Source organism: Lissotriton helveticus, chromosome 3_1 (assembly GCF_964261635.1).
Source record: "Lissotriton helveticus chromosome 3_1, aLisHel1.1, whole genome shotgun sequence".
Taxonomy (NCBI): domain Eukaryota; kingdom Metazoa; phylum Chordata; class Amphibia; order Caudata; family Salamandridae; genus Lissotriton; species Lissotriton helveticus.
Window position 1 is genome coordinate 339,415,816 of NC_136061.1, and position 24,835 is coordinate 339,440,650.

General features: G+C 46.1%; 1 protein-coding gene across 15 annotated transcripts in view; it reads left to right on the forward strand.

Moving 5' to 3' along the window:
• Positions 1 to 24,835, forward strand: part of NCOR1 (nuclear receptor corepressor 1) — a 1,934,049-nt gene that overhangs the window by 877,858 nt on the left and 1,031,356 nt on the right. For all 15 annotated transcript variants that reach the window (XM_078679968.1, XM_078679976.1, XM_078679969.1 and 12 more), the window contains exon 22: positions 4,680 to 4,806. In XM_078679968.1, the coding sequence (XP_078536094.1) occupies positions 4,680 to 4,806 (127 nt within the window). The remainder of the gene's footprint in view (positions 1 to 4,679; positions 4,807 to 24,835) is intronic.

A 24,835-nucleotide genomic window follows, 5' to 3' on the forward strand; every position in this document is an offset into this window, starting at 1 on the left:
GAGGTACTGCTGAGAATTTTTCGGATCCAGCCTGATGCCTGGGGAGAATTCAAAAGTTAAGGATTCTAGACTGTCTTTACCTGATACATAGTTACCAAAGGTAAGTAACTTGTTCTTTGTTACATACAGCCACTTCAAACTGTGGCTCCCACGGTCATCAGTGAGGTACCACAATTGCCGTCTACAGTGCTGCCTGACGAGCCAACCCCAGTTCCTGCTTCACCATTCCCAATTGATGTATGTCTGGAGCTCCTAAAACCAAATTTCTCCTATTGATTTCAACCTGTCAAAAATCACTGCCCAAAGTGTCCAGATTTAAACATTACAGAAAATGTTACAGATGACCATTTGACCCACACAACGTTTTCATGTGGGTGAGAGAGGCTGGAATATGATCCTTTTTCCTGCGATTTGTGAGCATGCTTTCACACTAAGTACTAAAGTAGCGGAAGGGCTAGCTATTATTGGCTTGTGCCTATATTGAGTCCCCCCAACCAAAACTGCCTCTTTCCTGTTACAGCTCGGGAGAGGGCCTCCAATGGCTTTTCCTACAAAAAGCTTAAAAAAAACTGTCAAAGTAGAATATTGTTTGAGGTGGACCAGTGTCCACCTCAAAATATAAGGCCCCCACCTGCTGGATGTCTCACAAATAAAATAAACCTGTTCTCAGTTTCTAGTAATGTGACACAAAGTAGTCCGGTTTAAACCAAAGTCAATGTGTAAAGTATTTAAGCAGCTCAGACACAGTTGAAAAAGTCACGGAAAACACAATAAAATTCCACAACTAATTTTAAAATAAAGAGGAACATTTAGAGTAAAAGAACACAGAAATTTTTTTGTATAGATTTAAGTGCAAATAGCACCAAAAAGCACAGTGTAAGTCTATGGAAGCGGCAGACCAGGACCTCTGCATGATTTGAGGCATCCGAACTGGACCTCTGCTCAAATACACTGACTGGAACAAATCTGAAATTGTAGTAGTTGCTAGAGCATTTTCGGGGGAAGGATCTGATGCCTTGGAACTGCTGGTTAGGTATTTTTTAGGTTAGGTCCCCTTAGCTCAGTAGCAAATGTTTTAAAAAGTTTCCAAACTTTTTTCTGGTGCCCAAGTGAACACAGGAGTATACGTTTAAGCAGTTTCTAAGGGGGCATCTAGAGGCTCTCAGGGTGCCAGGCAGAGGCAACCAGCAAAGTCCAGCCCAGATGAGAATTGTATGGAAGAGGCCTCTTGCAGCTTTTTGTGTCCCTGTAGCCACACGGGACGCCAGGCAAGTGACCCTTGGAGCCCACTTCTTTGTCATGATTACAGGGGGAGGAGGTCCAACATTCAGAGCTCTTCACTGGTTACTGGAAGCAGGTCCAGTTGTCTACTGTCTTTTGCAGGTTCAGAAAGTGTTCTGAAGAGTTTTCTGGGTATGCCGTTTTATATTTGGCACTAGCTAGCGGATGGGTGTAAATGTGCACTCCCTAATCAATGGAGTAAAAGTTCTTGGGGGCAACACTACCCACTTTTTCAGTAGTTCCTGTTTCCCTTATTGTAAATTAGCACAAAATGACACGTGCCGGGGCTTGTTGAAAATGACAAAATACTTTGGCCAAGGCTATGATGGCTGTGGGGTTTGTAGTAGAGTGCACTATAGTAATTTTTCAGTGTCCTCCCAAATCGAACAATAAATTCAATTTGAATCAGAAATCTAGTAGGACAAAGGTAGGGTCTTACAGCACCCAGACAGAGAATATCCAAGAATTGTCCTGACATCCTTTTCTCTCCCTTTCAAGTGTTACTTGTGGCTCAAAGAAACCGGTCAGACAGGATGTGACACTGTGGTGTTAAAAGGATGCCCACATTCCCCACCTCGTATATTCTGTTTAGGCCTGGGAAGTTATTTCTGCCCATGGAGTGTATTAGAATTTGGGGCGTGGGCCCACCACAGATACTGCAGTTACCAGTCACTACCAAGATATCCCTGATAAAATGGCATCCGAGTTCTTACATGAAATGTTGTGCTGTTAAGTAGAGGCAGAACCAGTTAATGTCAGTGAATGACCTGCCTTGTAGACATGGCAAATGCTATATATTTCTAGGTCTCGCCTGAGCCAGCGCATGAGCTGCTCTGGGGAGACATTTAGTTAGTGGGCTTTAAAAAGCCTACCACAGCTTTTCGTGTGGCATACTGCATGCGGTTACGCGCACAGGCACGAGCAGAGGCTCTATCTGGCTTTCCTCTCGCTCTCCCAAGCACGCGCGCCTCGCTCCGCCTTTGTCTTGCTCCGCCCTTCCCCACCACAGAGAGAGCTCACCACAGAGCGTGTCTCGCGGCCACACATCTTGTTTTTCAAGTGCCCCTTCCGCGTTTTACATTTCATTTTAAACTTCCCGCGAATTTGGAGCCGTCCCGCTGCTCAGTCATTGCTTGTTTTGGGTGGCGGTTCGGTCTGAGGGGAATGGGAGATTTGGTTTGTGCACATTCTCCTTTCAACTTCCTCATTTCGTGGAATAGAAAGGCCATAATGCTGGCGGTGGTAGAACGGAAATGTGTTTTTTCTCTGAGGTGACGTGGTGTTTACATTTGACTTCGCCTCAGGGCCCCTTTCGCCTTTCTTGTGTCTTCCCCTGCAGTGAGACAGAGGGTTATCCCCGCCCCCGTGCCTCCACATTCGGAAGGAAAGGACAAGCAGCAGAGGGGAATTCCGCCATCACACCCGTGGACTTGTTTGGTCAGTAACAGTGTCATGGATTGGGGCACTGTCGCAACATAAAATATGTTGCAATGTGGGGGCCACACCTAACCGCTGACCTTTCAACCGGGTACTTCCTTTCCACCCCTTTAAAGCCCCTTCCAACTCTTCTACTTTGTTGGGAATCCTGTTGCTAAAAGAATTGTGTGAATATGTTTGATAGCACAAATGCCTCTGCTGTGCCAGTTTGTGAACAGTTGTATTGTGGAACAGACCTGCCTTTGTTGGCACAATGTCTTAGTCTGGGGCACTGGAATTATGCAGCAGTGGACGACCATAATATGCAGCAGGGCCGCTTAAATTATGCAGCATTATGCAGCACATTTTGTGATAGTATTACTTATTTTTTGTAATTTTCACACGTGGTAACTGCCTGGGAAAATATTTCACCTTATTAGTACTGACTTAGGTTTGTAGTAACTTTGTTAAGCAGATGATGTATTATGCGGTAAATCTGTAATTTTGCAGCGTGAATCTTTCTGGATTCACTATGCTGTGCATATTCCGCCATCTAGTCGTTGGAGTTCGGAAAGTGCTTTGTATTTTTTTTTTTTGCTGTGGGAGGTTGCGAAACCTGATCCTCCCACTGGTGAGGCTACAACCCCCATCGTGTGTGTGCAGGCTCTCAGATTATTTTTTCCGCCATGGAGATCCGAGGTGCACTGAAGACGTCTCGGATGGGACAGCAGCAGAGGCTGGCAAGAAAAGAGAGCCCACCAGAAACCCTCGAGAGGGGTGGTACCAGAGCAAGTACTGTGTTTGCTGGCAGAATGCAGTCTCCAGGTATTTGGGGGGGTTCTCCACAGGGAGTTGATAGTTCATCCCACCATGAGGTAAGAATTTGCTCCTTTATTAATTAGACTATGAGCAAAACACGGATGAATTGCTCCGGGTACCAGCATGATTAATTAGTCTATGAGCAAACCACGGATGATTTGCTCCAGGTACCAGCAAAGAGCCTTAAATAAAGAAGCACGGCCACTCCTTTTATTACAAGGTTGGACTTTCCAACACAGCTACCGTGTAGGGCCTAAGGCAGTGTGCCATTGTGCGGTTTACTTGTAGACAGGGGATGTTTGTACATTACGTCCATGTCTTTCAGTGGTTTACCATCTGAATTTCAAACGTTGGAAAAGAGGGGTGGAAACGTACAACTGTGCCTCTTCCTCACAGCACAACAACTCTGGGAAATATTCATTCCCAAATCCCCACCCTGTTCAGAACATTGCTAACGCGCAAGGTTAGCGCGCAATGCCTACAGGTACGGAACCAAACAGAGCTCCTCCGGTAAAGGGCAGGGGTGTTTTCTTAAAATGGTTTTAACACCTAATTTTCAAGCTGTGGTACATAACGTGTTTTGCTTAGCAGATACCACAAACGATACTCGGGCCTACGCCATAAACAGGCCTAGACCAAAAAGTTCTCCCTCACAAACGGGGAAAAAATATTTTTTTTAAAAAGCAGATATTAGTAGGCCTCATTGCAGAACTAAAACTGCTTACAAGGACGAAGACATGTTGAAGTGAAATGAACATGTCGCTCTCCTTAGTAGTTTTGAAGTTACTGAACCTTGCTCGCAATCTGCATAGAGGTTGGATGCAATATGACCACTCTGAATGGTGTTAAGCCTTCCATTCTTTCCGGTTTTGAAATTCTATAACCAAGACTAAATGCTAGACTTGAATCAAATCACATTAAAACAACTTTCTTAAGAGGATTTCTTGCTTAATATTTTACCTTTCATTTGTTTTTGGAGTACACATTTTCCAAATTTTCAATACGTTTCCTTGGAGCACCTGATTCTCTTGTAAAGTTTGCCTTAAGTTGGCATCTCAAGCAACAAAATAGTGTTTCCTGGTTAAACATATGCAAGAAATCCCTTGCCTTCTCACAACAAGATAAATGACTGACCATGGCTTCCTTTTTTTTTTCTACTGTAGACTGCTCGGCGGCCCCGTGAAGAACGAGATGTCTCACAGTGTGACAGTATCGCTTCAACAGTCTCCGCACTAGAAGATGATGACAACGAAGGCTCGATTGAAGAGGAGAACCAGGAGGAGAGTGATGGTATGCACTTACAAATCCCTACTCTGGTGCTGAAGTGTGGGTAGAGACGAGTCACCTTTTAAGGACAACCCACCATCTTATGTTAGTAACTCTAGCTTAGTGCTAGAGGTAGGCATGAATGTCCAGCTGACTTTTAAGGTTCTAGTGAAATCAATATGAATGGAATTGTATACCTCTGAGCTTTTTGTCCTATGTAAATGCTCACCCATGTCTCCTAGCGAACACTGTAGAGCGCAACCTGATTCTCTTCTGTTTAAATATTGCTCTTATCTCAATATTAATTTGCGTTTATTAATTTCTTTTTTGCCTGTTTTAATCTCTATTCTATTTTCCTTCATATCCTGCAATAAAATTTCCTCCACTGATTCGCTCCCGCAGCTGACCCACATAGCTTCTGCATGTCATATCTAGGTGGCAGTCACTTATCCATTTCTGCACTGTTAAGTTGGTTTGTCTGAAAGAGCACACTAATACTACATGTGGGCCCCTGGTTATGAAACATTTCAGAAAAGCGCTATCATTGAAAGAGGTTGATCTAAAATCAATAGTAACTGGTCCACTTTCAGGCAGGCTTGGCATTTTTTGCTTACACAGCAGTGCAAACTTTCCCATACCAAGGCCACATACAACAAAGATGGCAGGAGCAATCAGAACGTCACCATGGCACACAAAACCTATACATTGCAGGCAGTAATGCAAGCTTTACTTATACCCTGAACAGATGCAACAAACTGCAGGAGCGTGTTTTCTTTGCACACTAAACAAGTAATGCTTGAAGGGCAGCAACAGAATATACTGGAATTGTCCCTGCTTTGTTACTTGCTGCAGCTTCTCAAAATTGTCATATATGTACAGATCTGATTGGTAACATACTGTAAATGATGAGCCTTAACTACTATATAGAAAGCCTGACAAAATAAACTGACTGTGTAAGAGTGTAAACTTATTTATCCCTAAAAATCTTTTCTTTTGAGCGCCAAACATATGAGAGGTTGTCATGACTCACTTTGACATGAAGCAGAAGCTCACAGTGCCCCAGTATGCAGTTTCCAATTCTTTTTTCCGCCTGCTAGAGATTAAGTGTTCGAGGCATGTGAGCTGCAGATTACACACTATGCATAGATGGCCACCTAGTGTTGGGCCCGGATGTTTTCAGTTTGTTTTGTTGTAGAAAAGTCTTTGGAAGTCACGGGATAGGTGACTCCTCCTTTGGATGATGCTACGCATGGGCATCGGCTCCATCCCCAGATTGTTTTGGACCCGGTCACACCCTCGCCCTCGGGCTCGGGTGCACACTGACACACTGCTTCTACTGCCCCACCTTCGGGCCCGGCTAAGAAGCTAACTGAGCATTCAGGCGACTCGGGCTCGAGTCGGCCTTCGCACAGTGCCGGCACACATTTACCAGCACCGAAAAAGACAACTTCACCGGCTATGCCAACATCCAAACCATCGGCGCCGAAACAGACTACCACCCCTTCGTCACCGAAACCCAGCTTGGAACCAATCAAACCCACTTCGGATTCGAAAAAACCACCGGAACCGAAAAAACCATCGTATCCAAAAAGTATACCGGAGCCGAAAAAATCCTCGGAACCGAAAAAAGCTTCGGAGCCGAAACAGATTCCTGCTTCTCTGGTTAAAGTCATTGCCAAAAAAACAAAGCAAACCGCTTCGGTGCCGAAACCTTCCTCCGCACCAAAAGATCGGCCTCCTGCAGAGGACTAACTTTATCCTGACCCTGCTCAAAAGACTCTAGCTAAAGATCCAATTACTGGACAGCTAATTTTGGCTTTAAAAAAGCGACCACTGGACACACCAGCTCCAGCTCTGCATTCAAAGGAGGACATGGCTACGTCTCCCTTAAGACTGCCTTCCCCTTCCCCTGTACCATCACCACATCCTCCCATACAACAACATTCCCCAGCATCCTCTATTATACCAGACAATGACAACAGGGATGACAGCTCTGATGATAGGGGGGGGGGAAATACCTAATCCAGCTACCCCTAAAGTGCCATTCTTAATCAACCCTTTGATGAGCAACACCTTTTCGGACCGAACGTAGATGTATCACTTGAAAACATTAAAAAGGATACAGATACCGCCAAATCGATGGGAGCCCTGCAGTCGCAGGCTCCCAGACGTTCATTTCGACACTCATCCTATCTAGGTGCCACCAAGGGATACTCTTCAGACACACCTTCTACCTCATACAAACCCCCAACAGTCCACTTACAGCAAGGGCTACCAAAGGGGTGGGTACAGGGGTAACCATAACAAAGGCAGATGTAAAAATAACAACTCCCGCTCTGCCTCTACCCCTGCCGAATGACTCCCTTCCCCTTCCCCTGTCCCATTCCCCTCCTGTCGGGGGAAGACTTCAACAATACCTTCCAGCCTGGGAAAACATCACATCAGACAGGTGGATGCTCCAAATAATTCAATCAGGTTACTGTCTAGAACTAACATCCACCCCCCCCAAACATACCACCCAAGCAGCGTCCAATGTCACAAGAACATTTAACACTACTCAGACAGGAGGTAATATCCAGACAAATGCAATAGAAATAGTTCCAGAGCATCAGAAAAACAAAGGAGTATACTCCCTATATTTGCTAATACTAGAGAAGGATGGATCTCTAAGACCCATCCTAGACCTCAGACCTCTAAACATTTACATACAGTCGGATCATTTTCACATGGTCACACTCCAACAAGTCCTTCCACTTCTGGTACTAAACGACATCCTTGTCACCCTAGATCTGAAGGACGCCTACTTCCATATTCCCATCCACACAGCGCACAGAAAATATCTCAGATTTGTGCTAGACGGGCAGCACTACCAGTTCAAAGTGCTCCCATTCGGAGTCACAACAGTGCTAAGGATGTTTACAAACTGCCTAGCAGTAGTAGCAGCACACTTAAGAAGACAACATATTCATGTCTTCCCATATCTAGATGACTGGTTCATAAAAGCCAGCTCATACAGCTAGTGTGTACAACACAACTATTCAACTGCTTCACGACTTGGGATTCACAGTAAATCACACCAAATCGCATCTGCAACCCTCGCACATACAGCAGTATCTCGGCGCTACAATAAACACCCAACTATCACTAGCTTATCCCTCTCCAGCCAGGATAACAAGTGTACAAACTCTCCTAACAAAATTCAAACCGCAACACTCGCTACCAGCTCGAGTGTTCATGCAGTTCATAGGAATTATGGCATCTTGCATATTTGTAGTACCTCACACAAGACTGCAAATGCGTCCACTTCAAGAGTGCCGAGCATGCCAATGGAACCAGGCTCAAGGTCAACTAACAGACCTAGTGTTGGTAGACTGTCGGACTCATCGTTCTCTGCAATGGTGGAACACCAAAAACCTTTCCAAAGGGCGACCGTTTCTAGAGTCAGTTCCTCAAATAGTCATGACAGCGGACGCATCGCTCTCCGGCTGGGGAGCTCACCTACTGCATCACAACATTCAAGGCAGGTGGACACCACAACAAAGGTTACTCCACATCAACCACTTGGAGTTACTAGCTGTATTTCTAGCCCTAAAAGCATTCCAAATGCAAGTGTTAGGCAAAGCTGCCTTAGTCCGCACAGACAATATGACAGCTATGTACTACATAAACAACAAGGGGGAACACACTCTCTGCAGCTCTCTGTTAGCACAGCAGATATGGAGATGGGCTATACCACTAAAGATCTTCCTCTTAGCCCAACACGTCCCAGGAGTACAAAACACTATGGCAGATCTGCTAAGTTGACAAACACAGCAGATCCACGAATGGGAACTTCATCCGCAAGTTCTTCATCCGTTCTTTCAAATGTGGGGACAACCTCAGATAGACCTCTTTGCCACCCACAAAAACGCAAAATGCCCAAACTTTGCCGCCAGATACCCACACCCATTGTCCAAAGGCAATGCGATCTGGATGAACTGGTCAAAACTATTTGCGTACGCTTTTCCTCCTCTCCCACTACTTCCGTTAGTGGTACGCAAACTACAGCAACATTGCCTGACACTCATTCTAGTCGCTCCAACTTGGGCCAGACAACCGTGTTACACCACGCTGTTGCAGATGTCTGTAGTACCACACCAAAAACTAAACCTAACTCCACGCCTATTAACACAGAACCATGGAGAGATCAGACACCCGGACCCAGCTCAGCTCAACCTAGCGATCTGGCTCCTGAGGTCATAGTTTGGTTACCTCAACCTCCCTCCAGAATGTATGAACGTTATCAAAGAAACTAGACGTCCCACTACTAGAGCATGTTATGCTGCTAAGTGGAAACGGTTTGTCATATACTGCCAAATAAACCCTTTAGACGTGTCTATTCAATACATCATAGGATATCTATTACACCTTCAAAAGTGTAACTTAACCTATACATCTATCAGACTACACCTCGCTGCCATTGCAGCATACTTACAAAATAGACAACATCTATCTCTTTTTAGATTACCAGCTATAAAAGCTTTCATGGAAGGACTTAAAAGGATAATTCCTCCCAGAACGCCACCTGCACCAGTGTGGAACTTAACCATTGTTCTCACAAGATTAATGGGACCCCCCCTTTGAACCATTACATAAATGTGAATTGCAATTCCTAACCTGGAAAGTAGCTTTCCTAGTAGCTATTACTTCTCTCAGAAGGATTAGTGAATTACAATCATTTACCATTCCAGAACCCTTTCTGCAAATGCATCATAACCAAGTGGTTCTTCGTATTAATCCTAAATTCCTTCCTAAAGTCATTTTGCCATTCCATCTAAATCAATCAGTTGAGCTGCCCGTATTCGTCTCACAGCCACAAAGAGTCACAGAAAGAGCTCTACACACCTTAAATGTCAAAAGAGCATTACTGTACTATATCGAAAGGACACAAACGTTTCATAAAACAAAACAACCTTTTGTGTCTTTTTCACCGCCACATAAAGGCAACCCCATATCAAAATCAGGGATCGCTAGATGGATTGTTAAATGCATACAAATATGCTATCACAAAGCCAAACGTACATTAACAATTCCTCCAAAAGCCCATTCTAAAAGGAAAATAGGGGCTTCAATGGCATTCTTAGGGACATTCACCGAGATGATATATGCAAAGCAGCTACATGGCTTACACCGCACACATTCACAAAGCATTACTGTGTAGATGTGCAAACTAAGCAACAAGCCACTGTGGGCCAGGCTGTACTAAAAACACTGTTTCTAACAACTGCAACAGATACTGGTGGTTGCCGCTAGGTGTGGGTACTGCTATACAATCTATGCATAGTGTGTAATCTGCAGCTCATATGCCTCGAACGGAAAATGCTACTTACCAGTATGCATCTGTTCTTGGCATGTAGAGCTGCCGAGTTACACACGCCCACCCGCCTCCCTGGCTACCTTTATCTGTTCCAGTATTATCTTAATTAGATACAAATAACATGGACATCACTACCTCTTGTACAGCTCCATCACTTCCCTAATAGAGAAAAACAATCTGGGGATGGAGCCGATGCCCATGCGCAGGATCAAAGGAGGAGTCACCTATCCCGTTACTTCCAAAGTCTTTTCTACAACAAAACAAACTGCAAACATCCGGGCCCAACACTAGGTGGCCATCTATGCATAGTGTGTAACTCTGCAGCTCTACATGCCAAGAACAGATGCATACTGGTAAGTAGCATGTTCCTTTTGGTTGGCAGAGGTATGCACCCTTTCCAAGCAGGAACCACAATCCTAAGCAGGGTAAGTCACAAACGCATGCTAAAGTATCCTGTGCTCACCCTCTTGTAGCTTGGCACAAAGCAATCAGGCTTAACTTAAGAGGCAATGTGTAAAGTATTTGTGCAACACTTTAAACAGTAACACAATGAAAACACCACAAAAAGTCCACACTATGTTAGAAAAATAGAACGGTAATTTTATAACTACAAGATCAACGCGACAAAAATCTAAAAAGTCGTTGTGATATGAATTTTTAATGAATTGTAGGAATATGGCGCTGTATATACTACAGTCAAAAGAAAAATATCCCTTGGGTTCATTCAGTATCTCAATGACAGTCATTCATTCACACTCCACTCTCTAGTTAGGAATAGTCCCATGTGACAAAACAATGGTTATCAATACAAACACTCCTCACTCATGAAAGAACCTGAAATTACCATTATCACAATGTGTAAATTTATAAAAATCATGTATCAATTAAAAACATTAAAAACAATCCAAATATTACATTAACACATAAAAAGTATACTCCATATACACAAAAGAAAAGACTAAAAAACCCGTAGTGTAACACTTAACACATCGGAATGTTAATTCATAGGAATCTTCACATTAAAGTCAGAATCACGTAGATCAGTTCTGACAAGTCGTCCTGTGAATTTATCTTGGAAAAATTGCGTCAACGCGTTTCGGTGTGTTGCTCTATGTGCACCACCTTTTTAAGACTAGTATTGCATTATTACTCTTTCTCAACCCACATTTTGATTAAAATTGATCTAAAATAAACACGAAATAAAAACAATATTACACATTGATTACTAAGCAATCTTCAGGTTATATCATTCATTACATTATATTGTATTGTAAAATCAACTTCAGACACTATCCTTCATTTCATTACATTACTAATAGTATATTACTACCCCCTGACTAAACAGATGACTTATTGGGAACTTAATGCACAAAACCAGACTTATACCTCATTGTGCGCTGTATTCGTAATCCTGCTAATCATTAAAACCAATTTGCCACCCATTGCTAAGCAATCTTGGGTTATATCATTCATTACATTGCGTTACATTGTAAAATTACCTTCAAAATATATCCTTCATTACATAACTAATGGTATATTACTGACCCCCCCCCCCGACTTAACAGATGACATGTTAGGAACTTGAATGCACAGCACCAAAATTACAACTAATTGTACACTATGTTCGTAATCCTGCTCATCATTAAAACAAAATTGCCCACCACTAATACATATTATGTGCACTTTAGTGGTTGTTTTGATAACTAAAGTGAGGTAAAGTGTGCACAGTGTCCAGTAGATCTCCAGAGGTATAGTAGAGGCTAAAGAAGATAATACCTTACGCTCATTTGTGGTAGTGTGGTTGAGCAGTCAGGCTTATCAGAAGGGTAGTGTTAAGTATTTGTTGTACACACTCCGGCAAGAAATGATGCCACACACTCAGACAATCCAGACCAGTTGTTTGTATCAATAAAGTTATTTTGTTTTATTTCCGTAACCAAGATATACTTAGTAGCAGGTAAGTTAAACTTTTCATAGAATGATACTTATCACAATGCAGTGAACACTTGCTTTATAGGAACATTCAGATTACTTTTGCAGGTAAGAAAATGATTTGTAAACTGTTCAAAAATGCTTGTAATTACGTTTGCCCCAGTATTGGAACTTTCATAGATTCCCATGCTTTTGTATCATTCCCCGTCGTTCGAATGGGAGTCTCGGTAACAAAATAACACAGCAGTAGGTACAAAAGAGAAAGAAAAAGGCCTAGGCCTCATTCCCTTTTGTAGCATTTTTGTAAAAGGGACCAAACTAAGCATCAGCCAATCAGAAGAGCCTCACCCCATAGAACCCTCCTGAAGGAACCTCAGAGCCTCAGATTTTCTACTGCACGTTGTGCTTAGGGAGTCTCCTTTGAGCTCTGCTCAATCTCTACTCTTTTCAGACGTTTTCTTCAGGATTTCTCTTCAGAATTGTTGGCTGTCCCTTCCAAGATGTCTGATCAGGAGAATAAGGCCCTTTTCAAGCCATGTTCCACCTGTGGCAAGAAAAGATTGTTTGTTGAGGATAAGCATAAAGATTGTATTTATTGCCTCTATCCTGATCATAAGAATGCGGACTGCAAGATCTGCCGCACCTGTTCTACCAAGACCCTCCGGGATCGTGAGGGTAGGCTTCTTACCTGTCTCCAGAAGTTGAAGTCCACAAAAGATACAGTCTCCAGTGACAGTGAAGACTCTTCTTCAGCCTCATCTACAAGGTCGTCAGTCAAAAGGAGTAGGGTTTCCCCTTCTCCTTCTATCGAGCTTCCATCTAAGGCCTCAAAAAAGACCCCCAGAGAGTCTGAGACCCAGGGTCCGGTCGAATCTCCTCACCGTGGTGAAAAGGAGAGGGAAGGAGCATCTACACATTCTTCTGGGATGAAGACTGATCTAGCCTTCAAAAGACCTTCTTCTCAGTCTTCTGGGAAGTCTGACAGAAGTTTCAAGTGGTCGACGACGCAGATGAAGGCTTCGTCGGCGAAGGCTTTGTCGACGAAGGCGTTGAAGCCTAAGTTTAAAATGGTACCGTCGACGGTCCCGTCCACGGTACAGTCGACAACGACTGGATCACCGCCGTCGCCGACAGTGTCAGCGACGTCGACGAAGATGACAACGGCAGTGACGACTGCAGCGACGACGAAGAGTTAGTTGACGGTTGTGACGACGACAGTGTCGGCGTCGAGGGCTTCGACGATAACATTGATGACGACGACAGCAGGAGCGTCGACGGTCTCGTTGTCGACGCTCGTCGTCGATTGTTCGTTCGTCGACGACGGCAGTATTACCACATACAGCTCCATCGTCGACGGGATCGTCGACGATTTTGTCGTCGACTGAAAGAATTACTATTTCTGTGAGACAAATTACACCTGACATGACGTCTCCTAGGAGAGTTACCCCCTTGCCTCCAGCTCTGCTGTTAGAGGAGGATGATGACGAATCAGATGATGACGATCAGGACTCATATGGTTATGCAAAAAGTCCATCTCAGCTTCTGGTTGAATGCCAGGAGACTGATTCCGAAGGGGAGTACCAGCAGGAATGTGGTTATCATCATTCTGCCCAGCCACAACAGTATTCGAGGCAAGACATGGTGTCTGTACCATCTTCTCTCTTGCAGGACCTCCACAACATGCTGCAGGATTACAAATCTAGATATTCACAGCCTGCTGCTGTTCCGACTACTCAATCCCTGCCTGTCCCTGCGGCTCCTGCAGTGGTTTCTCCAGAATTGCCGGCTCAGGTGACATCTCAGCCGCACACACCGGTTCCACAGGTACCTTCGATACCACTGGACACTCATGATGATTCCTCGGATGAGGATCAAAACTTTGATGGCAGACCTGATCAAGGTGTAGAAGGGGACGAGTATGTCATCCCAGACCCAGCTTCACCATGTCCGGATCCGGTGGACTCCCCGCCAGTGGATATAGGGGGGTTCCATAAGCTGATGGAGAGAGCGGCCGGCAGATTCAAGCTAATAATGCCTTCTGTTGCCACCGAATGTTTTTTATATGACTTTAAAGAGCCTTGTAAAAAGACTACTAGATATATCCCTATTGTCCAACATGTTTGGGGATGAAGGCCTTAAGGCAATGAAGAATCCAGCGACTATGGTCCCTGTACTACCGCGCCTCGACAAAAAATACAAAGCACCTGAGGATGCTCCGGCGTCTTTGACGGGACACCCAAAACCTGCCTCTGTAATTTCACAAGCGGCACAAAGGAAGTCACGCAACCCTTCAGCTCCTTTGTCAACTCCTCCAGATAAAGAAGGCAGGAGGTTAGACAACGCCGGGAAGAGGTTCTCTTCAATGGCTAGTCTTTTGGTGTGGGCAGCAAATGCCTTAGCAATATTGGGCAGGTACGATCGCCAACTATGGTGTGACGTCTCATTACATTTGGATCAACTTCCTCCAGAATCAAAAACAGAGGCGAAGAAGATTTGACAAAATGGAGAAGCAACATCAATGAAAATTATAGACTGTGTCATGGACATCGCCACTACAGCTTTTCGTTCATTGGCTGGTGCTGCAGTCCTTCGTCGCCACGGATGGCTCAAGACGACTTGGTTCAGACCCAAAATCCAGAATAAGATCCTGGATCTACCTTTCGATGGAGAGGCATTGTTTGGAAAGTTTATAGATGACACTCTCCAGGATATTAAAAAGGACACTGAGACAGCTAAGTCTCTGAGTACGCTTCAGTGCCGTAAAGCTCCATTCAAAGGTTCCAGAGGCAAGAGTACCACGTACAGAGGCTCTTACCAGCAGCAACGGTACTCATCGTATGGCTCAGGTTCGCAACAGTACTGCCAGCCTTATCAGCAAAGACAAGGCCAGTCCTCGAATTTCTCAAGATCTAATAATAGAGGAAAGCAAACTCGCCAAGGACGTGAAACGTCCAAGAGACAATAGCGACCTCCTGGCTCTTCCTACTGTGCCCACATCCGCAAGATCATCAGTAGGAGGCAGGGTGTCTCAATACCTTCAGAATTGGTCCAAGATAACATCAGACCGTTGGGTGCTAAACATCATTCGAAAGGGCCATATTTTGGAATTTACACAAATGCCACCATCCAAGCCCCCGGCCGCCATCCCATCGAAACATTTGCGTCTTCTGCGGCTCGAAGTTCATCAGATGCTCCGGAAAGGTGCTATAGAGCCGGTTCCCTCCGCCCAAAGAGGAGAAGGATTCTATTCCAGGTTCTTCCTGATAAGGAAGACTCTAGAGAAATGACGCCCCATTTTAGATCTCAGGGAGCTCAACACCTATCTCATCTCCCTAGCTTTCCGGATGGTCTCACTTCAAGACCTACTACGTCTCATCAATCCAGGGGATTTCATGGCCACGCTCTATCTTGAAGATGCGTACTTTCACATACCGATTCACCCAGCACACAGAAGATTTCTACGATTTACAGTAGCCAAGAGCCTCTTTCAATTCAGGGTTTTACCCTTTGATCTTTGCTCAGCCCCAAGAATCTTCACAAAGGTGCTGGCACCAGTGGCAGCCTTTCAAGTCTTTCCTTACCTGGACGGCTGGTTGCTGAAGGCTCCATACAGGGAGGCTGCGAGGGAAGTGGTTGACGCATGTACAAACCTGTTTCACAATTTGGGTCTCACTCTAAGCAAGGAGAAGTCATCTCTGGTTTCGTCCAGGACTGCACGCTTCCTGGGGGCCATCTTGGACTCAAATCTCAAAAAAGCTTTCCCAACCTTGGAGAGGCAGGAAAAACTGCAAACCATGGCGCTAGCCTTAAGAAGGTGTCTTTCAGTACGCCGTTGCAAATCTCTTCTAGGAGTGACTTCTTCATGCATTCCTTTAATTCCACACTGCAGATTGAGGATGCGTCCTCTTCAGGAGCAGCTGGACATCCAGTGGAAACAGATTCACGGTTCGTTCGACGACAAAGTGACCATCACCTCGGCAATGAGAAATGCTGCCTGGTGGTGTACAAAGCAGGAAAACTTGTCCCAAGGTCTATCCTTCGTAAGCGATCCGTCTCCTCAGGTTGTGACGACGGATGAGTTATTGGACGGCTGGGGGGCAGTACTGCAGGATCTGCATGTCAGTGGACATTGGTCACCTCAGAACAGTCTGCTTCACATCAATATCTTGGAACTCAGGGCAATCAAATTGGCTCTTCAAGCTTTTCTCCCTCGACTAGGAGGTTCAAAGGTTCTCATCAGGACAGACAACACCACGGCCATGCATTACATAAACAAGGAAGGAGGAACCAGGTCTCTCCCATTATCTCGGGAAGCTCAAGAAATCGGGGAATGGGCGATCCTTCACGGGATTTCACTGCAGGCGGAATATTTGCCAGGGATCTTAAACGAAAATGCAGACAGACTAAACAGGCTATCCTCAGTCAGTCACGAGTGGGAACTGAACCAGCCAGTTCTGGACAAGGTTTTCCAACAGTGGGGCAAGCCTGCAATAGATCTATTTGCCACACCGACCAACAAGAAATGCTGATCTTATGCAAGCAGGCTTCTCCATCAAGGATAATTGGGGAATGCACTTTCGATAGACTGGTCAGGGACATTTGTTTACGCCTTTCCCCCCCATTCCAATGATCCCGAGACTTATCAGGAAAATCAAAGTGGAGCCATGCAAGATGATCTTGAGAGCACCTGCTTGGCCGAGACAGTTCTGGTTCACGGAACCCCATCTGTTGTCGCTTGTTCCTCCTCTTCCCTTGCAAACCATTCTGGACCTTTTCACAATGTCCGAGGGGCAAACTTGTCATCCGGATCCAGCTTCATTGCACCTGACAGCATGGCTCCTGAGCAGCGAGAATTCATGAACCTTCCCATCTCAAATGAAATAAGAGGTTCTCTCCCAGGCTAGAGCTCCTTCCACGAATAAGACTTACCGTTTCAAATGGAAAAGATTTTGCATTTGGTGCAGGAAAGAAGGTGTTGACCCTTTCTCTTCTCAACCTCATCAACTTCTGCCTTATCTTTTGTCCTTAGCTAAGACTGGGCTGACCCATTCATCCATAAAAGTTCACTTGGCAGCGATTTCTTTGTACAGACGTTCTGCGCCAGGACCTACTCTTTGAACTTCTAGGATAATTAAACAGTTTCTTAAAGGATTGTTCCGTGTCTATCCCCCGGTGAGGCCTCCGTATCCTACTTGGCAAATGAATTTGGTCCTCACACAGATCATGAAAGACCCATTTGAACCAATACATCGAATGGACATGAAATTCCTTTCATGGAAATTGGCTCTCCTTCTTGCCCTCACATCGGCAAGACGCATTGGGGAGTTGCAGGCTCTCACAATTCACGAACCGTTTCTCCAATTCAAAAGGAATACAGTAATCTTAAGAACTAACCCGAGGTTCATACCCAAGGTGCCCTAGGACTTTCACTTGAATGAGCCAGTTATTCTTAAATCTTTCTTTCCTCACCCTTCCACACTAGCGGAGAGGTCACTGCATTCTCTGGATGTACAACGGTGCTTAAAATTCTATCTGGATCGCACCAAAGGATTCCGTAAATCTTCCCAATTGTTCATTGCTTTTGGTGGTCCTCGCAAGGGCCTCCCTCTTTCAAAACAAAGTATTGCGAGATGGATTTCCAGTGCCATTCTCCATTGCCATTCGACAGCGGGTAAGCCGCTGACCAGTAGAATTAGAGCGTATTCCACAAGATCGGTGGCTTCTTCGACAGCTCTCTTCGCGGGAGTGCACATCAGAGACATTTGCAGGGCTACGACTTGGAGCAGCGGACACACCTTTACAAAGCGTTACTGCTTGGAATCCTTGACCCAGGAGGACACCGCTGTGGGCCAGGCAGTCCTGAGGAACCTCTTCCACTAATTGATGAGATTTCCTTTCTATCCCACCTTCCTTTTTTCAGCACATTTTGTATCTTCATGTAATGATGGCTATTGCAATGTATGTTTATGCCACAAAATGTGTTTTATTGCTGACTGCTTGCTACTCTGATATAAAAGCATGGGAATCTATGAAAGTTCCAATACTGGGCCAAGAAAACAAGTTACTTACCTGTAACTTTGGTTCCCCAGTTTTGATAACTTTCATAGATTCCCATGCGCCCACCCACCTCCCCGAGGAAAGCTCAGCCTTCAGCAGATATGGTGACTGTTACACAACGGCTACGAAAATCTGAGGCTCTGAGGTTCCTTCAGAAGGGTTCTATGGGGTGAGGCTCTTCTGATTGGCTGATGCTTAGTTTGGTCTCTTTTACAAAAAGAGACGGATATGCTGCAAAAGGGAATGATGCCTAGGCCTTTTTCTTTCTCTTTTGTACCTACTGCTATGTTATTTTGTTACCGAGACTCCCATTCCGACGACGGGAAATGATACAAAAGCATGGGAATCTATGAAAGTTACCAATACTGGGGAACCAAAGTTACAGGTAAGCAACTTGTTTTCTTAGGTTACGTTTAGATCACTTTGTGATTACTTTTCGAGTTTGGCATGAAACACTCTCCTAACACAGTTTAACCTCTTCGAGGCTCATGATGAGCTCAGCTCGTCATGACCACACCCATTTACATTATGGCACAGCAGAGGAATATCTTGAGCAGCCAAGGTGTTAAGCAACACAGGACATTGATACACAGGTTAACTCTGGTGAAGCCACTAAATTACTCCTTGCTGCAGTACTAGACAGTTCAACACTTAAAAATTCTTTTTTTTGAAAAACCACCATTCTGTCCTATGAAGGAAACGAAGTGTTAAGTTTACAGGTGAGTAAAATGCTTTTAGGATGAGCTTTGGAGGGTAGAACTAAGGGTCAGGTTGACACTCTAGGGCCACCACCAGCGGCACTAGGGAAGCCAGGTGCAGGGTGCCAATGGGGCTAAGAGGTCACCTCGGTTGGGGACTGCTCAGGGGCAGGCCACTCAGTTTCATTGGCTAAGCTCCTAGGGTTAAAGTTACGTAAAAGGAAGTCGCAGCTTGGCACCAAGTCCACACCTCCTGCGGTGCAGGGGTGGCTGGGTAATTGTGTTCAGAAGGTGTCGGGAGCACAATGCTTTTCAATGGAGGACGTTGGTCACGAAAAAGGACTTCAGGCTGGAGTCTGAAGACTAGACTGGAAGATGAAGAGTTGCTGGACACCAGGACACTGTGGGTTGGGCACCTCAGACCTCATAAGTTGCTGGTGCAGGGGCGTCCTTTCGTGTCCGGTTCTTCTCACTGGCGGTTGGGGGGAGCCTTCAGGCGTCGAGAAGGTCGGTGGAGGTCATCCAACACCAGATCACAGGACATGATCACCCCTGGGACCTTGCTGGGGTGTTGGGCCACTTGAACTCAGGCTGTGGGTGTCTGGTACACAGAAGTGAGAACTCATGGATCCAGCCGGCTCTGGAGTTGTGGCTTGGGTTAGTGTTGGAGAAATCCGGTGTCTACTGGAGATCAAAGTTCTGTGGGAAGACAGGGCAGAACTTCGGGGTTCTTAAAGGCTGCTGGCTGCAGGACATGCCGGGATCAGCTTGCAGGGGTTCAGAGCAGAAGACAGGCCGGTAGGGCTTGCGCCAAAGCAGTTGTCTTCCTCCTCTTCTGCAGCACAGCTCTAGGGTCATTCTTCTTGTCACATCAAATCTGAAAAGGCAAGGTTCAGGGGTGCCCCTAAATACTAGATTTAGGGGTATTACAGGGGTGTTCAGGTTGGGGCGAATGCTTCCCTTCCCTGGAGTGTCTACACCCCCTAGTATGTCACTCTCCAGTGAGAGGGGGGTGCATAGCCCTCTTCCTGATCTGACCGGTCCTTCCCCTCTACCCCCCATCTCCAAGGTGGCGAGGACTGAGAGTTGACCTTCACTTCGCCTCTCCCCCTTACTGGTGGAGTTAGCAAAGATGGGCACACCTCCCTTCCTGGTTAAGTTTTTCAGCCGGTTCTTCCGCCCAAACTAGGGGTCAGAACTGGTGGGAGCCAGTTGCTGACATTAAAAGGCTGGGGGCAGCTAACCAATGTGGAAGGCTTTTGAAGCACCCTCTTCGAGGACCCTGCCCATCATGGGGGAGGGGGCATGACACCTCTGCCCATGATGTGCTTTGTTTTACAGCCTGAATCTTTTCTGGATTCACATGCTGTGCCTTATTCCGCCATCTAGTGGTTGGGTCCGGAATTGTTGTATCTGTCCTGTTTTTCTTTTTCTTCCTGGTGGGCGTCAACATACCACCATTTGGTGTCCCTGTGTGACGTTAACATGCTTTCTCCGAAAGCCTCCACCTTTGTTTGCCATAGTCAGATTCTTTTTTTGTCTGCCTCTGTCTGGATCCTTACGGAAGGAGCTCCAAGAAAAGTTGAAGAAAATTATAAGAAAAATGTTATAAAAATCAAAAAGACAACGAATCAAGAAATCGTAGGTTAAATCGAGGTGCCGGAGGGCGCAGAGAAGCGGAAATTCTGCTCCGTCGACGCCGTACAGTTAATATATGTACAGGTGGCTCCCTTTACGTGGTAATGGGGAAAAAAATCATTCAAGTTTTGCCTTAAATACCACCATCCGGTTTGCAATCTCTGCTTACCAGTCGATCATCGAAATGAGGACTGCAACGTGCGTTCAGCGTTTGCTCCAAAGACGTTTAGAGTAAGAGAGGCAGACACAAGCCCATTACGACCTGCAAGGGCAGAGTGCACCACTGTCGCTGAGAGACCTGGGCCTCTCTAGTGACGACGAAGAAAATGTAGAAGAGTGGTCAGCTAGTGACACAGATGTTGAAGTCCAAATCGTGGAGGTTGAAAAGAAGACTTCATGAGAGGTAAGAGACCCGACGGTCTCAATTGCAATACACGAGTCACGAAAAACAGACTCCAGAACCGCAAAAGCAGCATCGCCGTTGAACCCCTCGACGACCTCAATTGCATAAAAAAAACAGCCCGTAGGATCCTTTAGCAAGGACTCCGGAGTGGCAAACCTTCGAAAAAACCAAGACGCCGAAAGACGATCAAGGGAAAGACGCCCCAACATTTGTTGTGTAGTTCCTAAATGACCTATACAGGATCCGCACGTTTGGATAATAACCTGTGGGACTAGTGGAAGACTGATTCCATACACCCCCACCGGGTATGTTAGCCTGTCTGAATTATCTAGCTCACAGTGCAACTATAATCTCCTCTTACCAAGGAGAGAATAGTTTCTGGCAACCTCAGAACATGACAACCCTGAACCCTCAGATTGTGGAAACTATGTACTACTTTTCGCTCAGTCACTCGTGCTTACTTAGTTTGTCTCAGAGCGATACACAGAATAAACAAGCTGGGCGTTTTCAATAATCATTTATTGAACAGTTGTTATTCTGGTGTAGAATTGATGTGCTGCAACAACCATTAGAAAGTATAAGATATAAATGATTAACAGTACTATAAATTTAAAAAGATGGTTTAGTTCTACTATCTTACTAAAATCATGAATACATTCAAGTATATAAAACACATAATAAAAGGTGCGTACTCCTACGATGCCTCCCTATCGAGATGTCTTGATCTCCTCTTACTATCTTAGCAACATGTGATGTATATATACCCATAGGTCTCCCCAGGAATCCTATCTTGCTGTGTGACTGTGTCGGCCTATGGATAACGTCTGGCATGAACTTTGTAAACAATTTTATACAGGAGATGGCAGTCCTGCTGTGCTTCCAAGAACTCTCATTCATAATGTATGTGATTTTGAACATTTTGAACCCACGTTCAGAATGCAGTGTAATATTCAGGAAAAAGGTCAGTCCTTGTAAACCACGACAAGTGTAATGTAGGGAGAGAATATAGGTGAAGGGTAACGAGTTTACCGAGGCCTATATTATAGTACCCATGTGGAATATAATGGTCAAAGCAGGAGAGGTCGAAAACAGACTAACAGGGCATGGCACACGCGGCTACATAGAAGCCGTCGTTGTCCACCAAGAAAAAAACCTGAAAGTTTAGATGCTGAAACGCAAACGGCGGAAAAGGTGCCGTCGACCACAAAGAGAAGGTCAGAAACGCTTGACGCCGAAACACATGCTTTGGAGATCGAGAAGAAGAAGAAAAGGCTCAAAGTTGAAATGTTCAGTATCTTAAAACATAAGAGCGAATTCGACGAAAGCTTGAAGCAGTTCAAGATACAGCCAAAAACCTTGATGGAAAAGGAGACTAGCTTCGAGGAATTAGAGCCCCCAATGACACCCGAGCCGTTTGAAGAGCAAGAAGGAGAGTTCTTTTTCGAGGAAGAAAAGCAAACCAGACACATCACTGGTTCAGGAACTACATTGGCACAGACTCATCTGAAGAGGTGGTCGACACCTACCCTTTGAGCCCTTCTCCTCCTGACGACATTGGGATGTACAATCAAGTCATCAAAAAAGCAGCAGAACCCTATGAGGTGCAACTCAAAGAAGAGAAGCCTCGATCATGTTTCTTACTCGAGACATTAATGCCTACGCAGTGAAGAACACAGTTCCTGCCCATGTTACTAAGTGTGCTAGACAAGGGGAAAGAGGCCTTTAAGGAGCCTGCCACATGTAAGGCAGTTACACCAGCCTGCCACATGTAAGGCAGTTACACCTTGGGCATAGAAGAAATCTAAACACTGCTCTAAGGATCCAATTTACATCCGAGGAACCGTTCTGTAGTAGGGGATCTCTGTGTATAGTCATAATCTAGTGAATAGTCCCACCCATGTGCGAGGACCCCGGCAATCAAAAATAGTCTCTTAAGTTGTCAGAAAATTGCAGAACTGCAAAGACACTTAAGAGAGAATTTAAAGACAAATAATGCAGCCTATATCCACAGGCTACACTGTCCAGTACTTTAACTAGAAATTCCACCAAAAAAAAACATGCACAGCCTGCCCAGTTTCTCCCATAGAGAAACTTGCCTCTACCAGTAAAAGCCTCTGGAATGATAGAGAGGAAGGCATGGACAGACAAGCCCCTTAGGCTGCCATTATGTGGCTTAAATAGGATACTGTGCCTTTAAGAGAACTTTCCAGAACTTCTCCCAGTATCCCAGAATGCACAGCAGGTCTCTCTTACTTTCAGTTCTTTTTTCCGGCTCCTGCTAACAGGACCCTGGTGCATTGAGCTCTCCCTTTTTCAAGGGTTTATTGGACATTTTGTGCACTTTTGGCTTTAAAAGTGTTTTCAGTTTGTGTACTTGGTGTTTCCCTTTATTCCTGTGTATTTGTTCAGGCTTTTTAGGGCTCTAAAATGCCTGCTCTCTTCGACAAGTGCCCAGCATGTGGAAGGAAGAAGGCCAAGTCTGATCCACACGACGTCTGCATACTCTGTCTCCCTGAAGCACATGTCCCTGAAGATTGTGACATCTGCCAAACCCTGAGGGACAGGCTGAAGATTAGGCTTCAAGGCCTAGAGGAGAGACGGCTGCAGGTGGGTCTGGGCAGGCTGGGAAGGCTCCCTCTGCCCCTGCTGAGGCCTCTGGGGGTCTCCCCAGAGGCAGGAAGCCCAGCAAACGGTCCCGGTCTCCGTCGACGTCGATTGCATCGACGGCGACGTCCAGAGGGATGACGACGGTGTGTTCCCCATCTCCCCGGGGCTCCGGGTCGAGACCGCGTGGACGGTCGACGTCGAGAGGCCTGCGTAGGCCGCCGTCGAAATCACCGCCGACGGCGTCGTCGACGTCCGCGTCGAGTCATCGACGTCGAAGAAGGACCGACAGGCATCGGCGCTCACCGTCAAAGCGACACCGCCTCTTCGCCGTCGAGCAGACGGTCGCCGGCGAGGGGCTCCTCGACCTCGAGGACCGCGATAAAACGGTCGACGCAAGGGAGGAGTCGACGCTCGCTGTCGAGGACTGACCGTTCAACGTCGAGGAGGCGGCGTTCGACGCCGGAGTCACGGGGTCGACGTTCGACGTCGAGAAAGCGACGCTCGACGTCGAGGAGAAAGAGATCGGCGTCTCTGAGGCTTTCCGCCTCTCCTAAGCGGCGCAGACTGAGTTCTGGCGCCAAAAGTCACGCTGGGTCTGGTGAAGGACGCCAGAGGCGTCGCTCAAATACTGGGGGGTCTGGTTCACAGTCACCTCACCCGAAGAAGTCACCAGGCTCGGTGTACTCGGTGGTTTATACACCGCCTCGGCCTAAGACGCCTCCTCCTCTACCTAAGGAGGATCCTCCCATCAATCCTCCGCTATCTCCGCTTCCTCCAGCGGGACAACCTCTGCCACCGATCCCACCTCATGGGCCCGCTCCTCGGCCGGAGATACCTCCTGTCCTACCACCGAGATCGGTGTCACTGCCTCCGCTCCCTACACCGCCTAAGGGGACTCCAAAACCTAAACCCCAGGATAGGCAACGGAAGACGCCTCCACGGAAACCCGCGGAGCGCCCACGTACTGGGAGATCGCGATCACGTTCCAGGAGGAGGGAACGATCGCGCAACAGGTCGTCCACACGGTCGAGACGGCGCCACAGGAGGCACAGGTCTCATTCCCGGACAAGGTCTTCAGGGACCAGGGACTATTCTCCGACTTTGTCGGAGTCACCGGAAACAAGGGTTTCACCGATTGATGATCTGGTGTCTTTCCATGACGTCCTTTTACGAGGTGCAGCAAAATTGGGCATCTCGTTGACGCTGCCCACGCCCAAGACATCGGTGATCTTCGAGACGCTGCACCAGAAACATCTGTCTCGGCCATTACTACAACTGGTACCGGGCCTGGAAGACCCTGCCATGGACCTTTTTCTCACTTCGGCGGTGACTAAGGTGGCCCCCTTGAGACTGCAGAAAAAA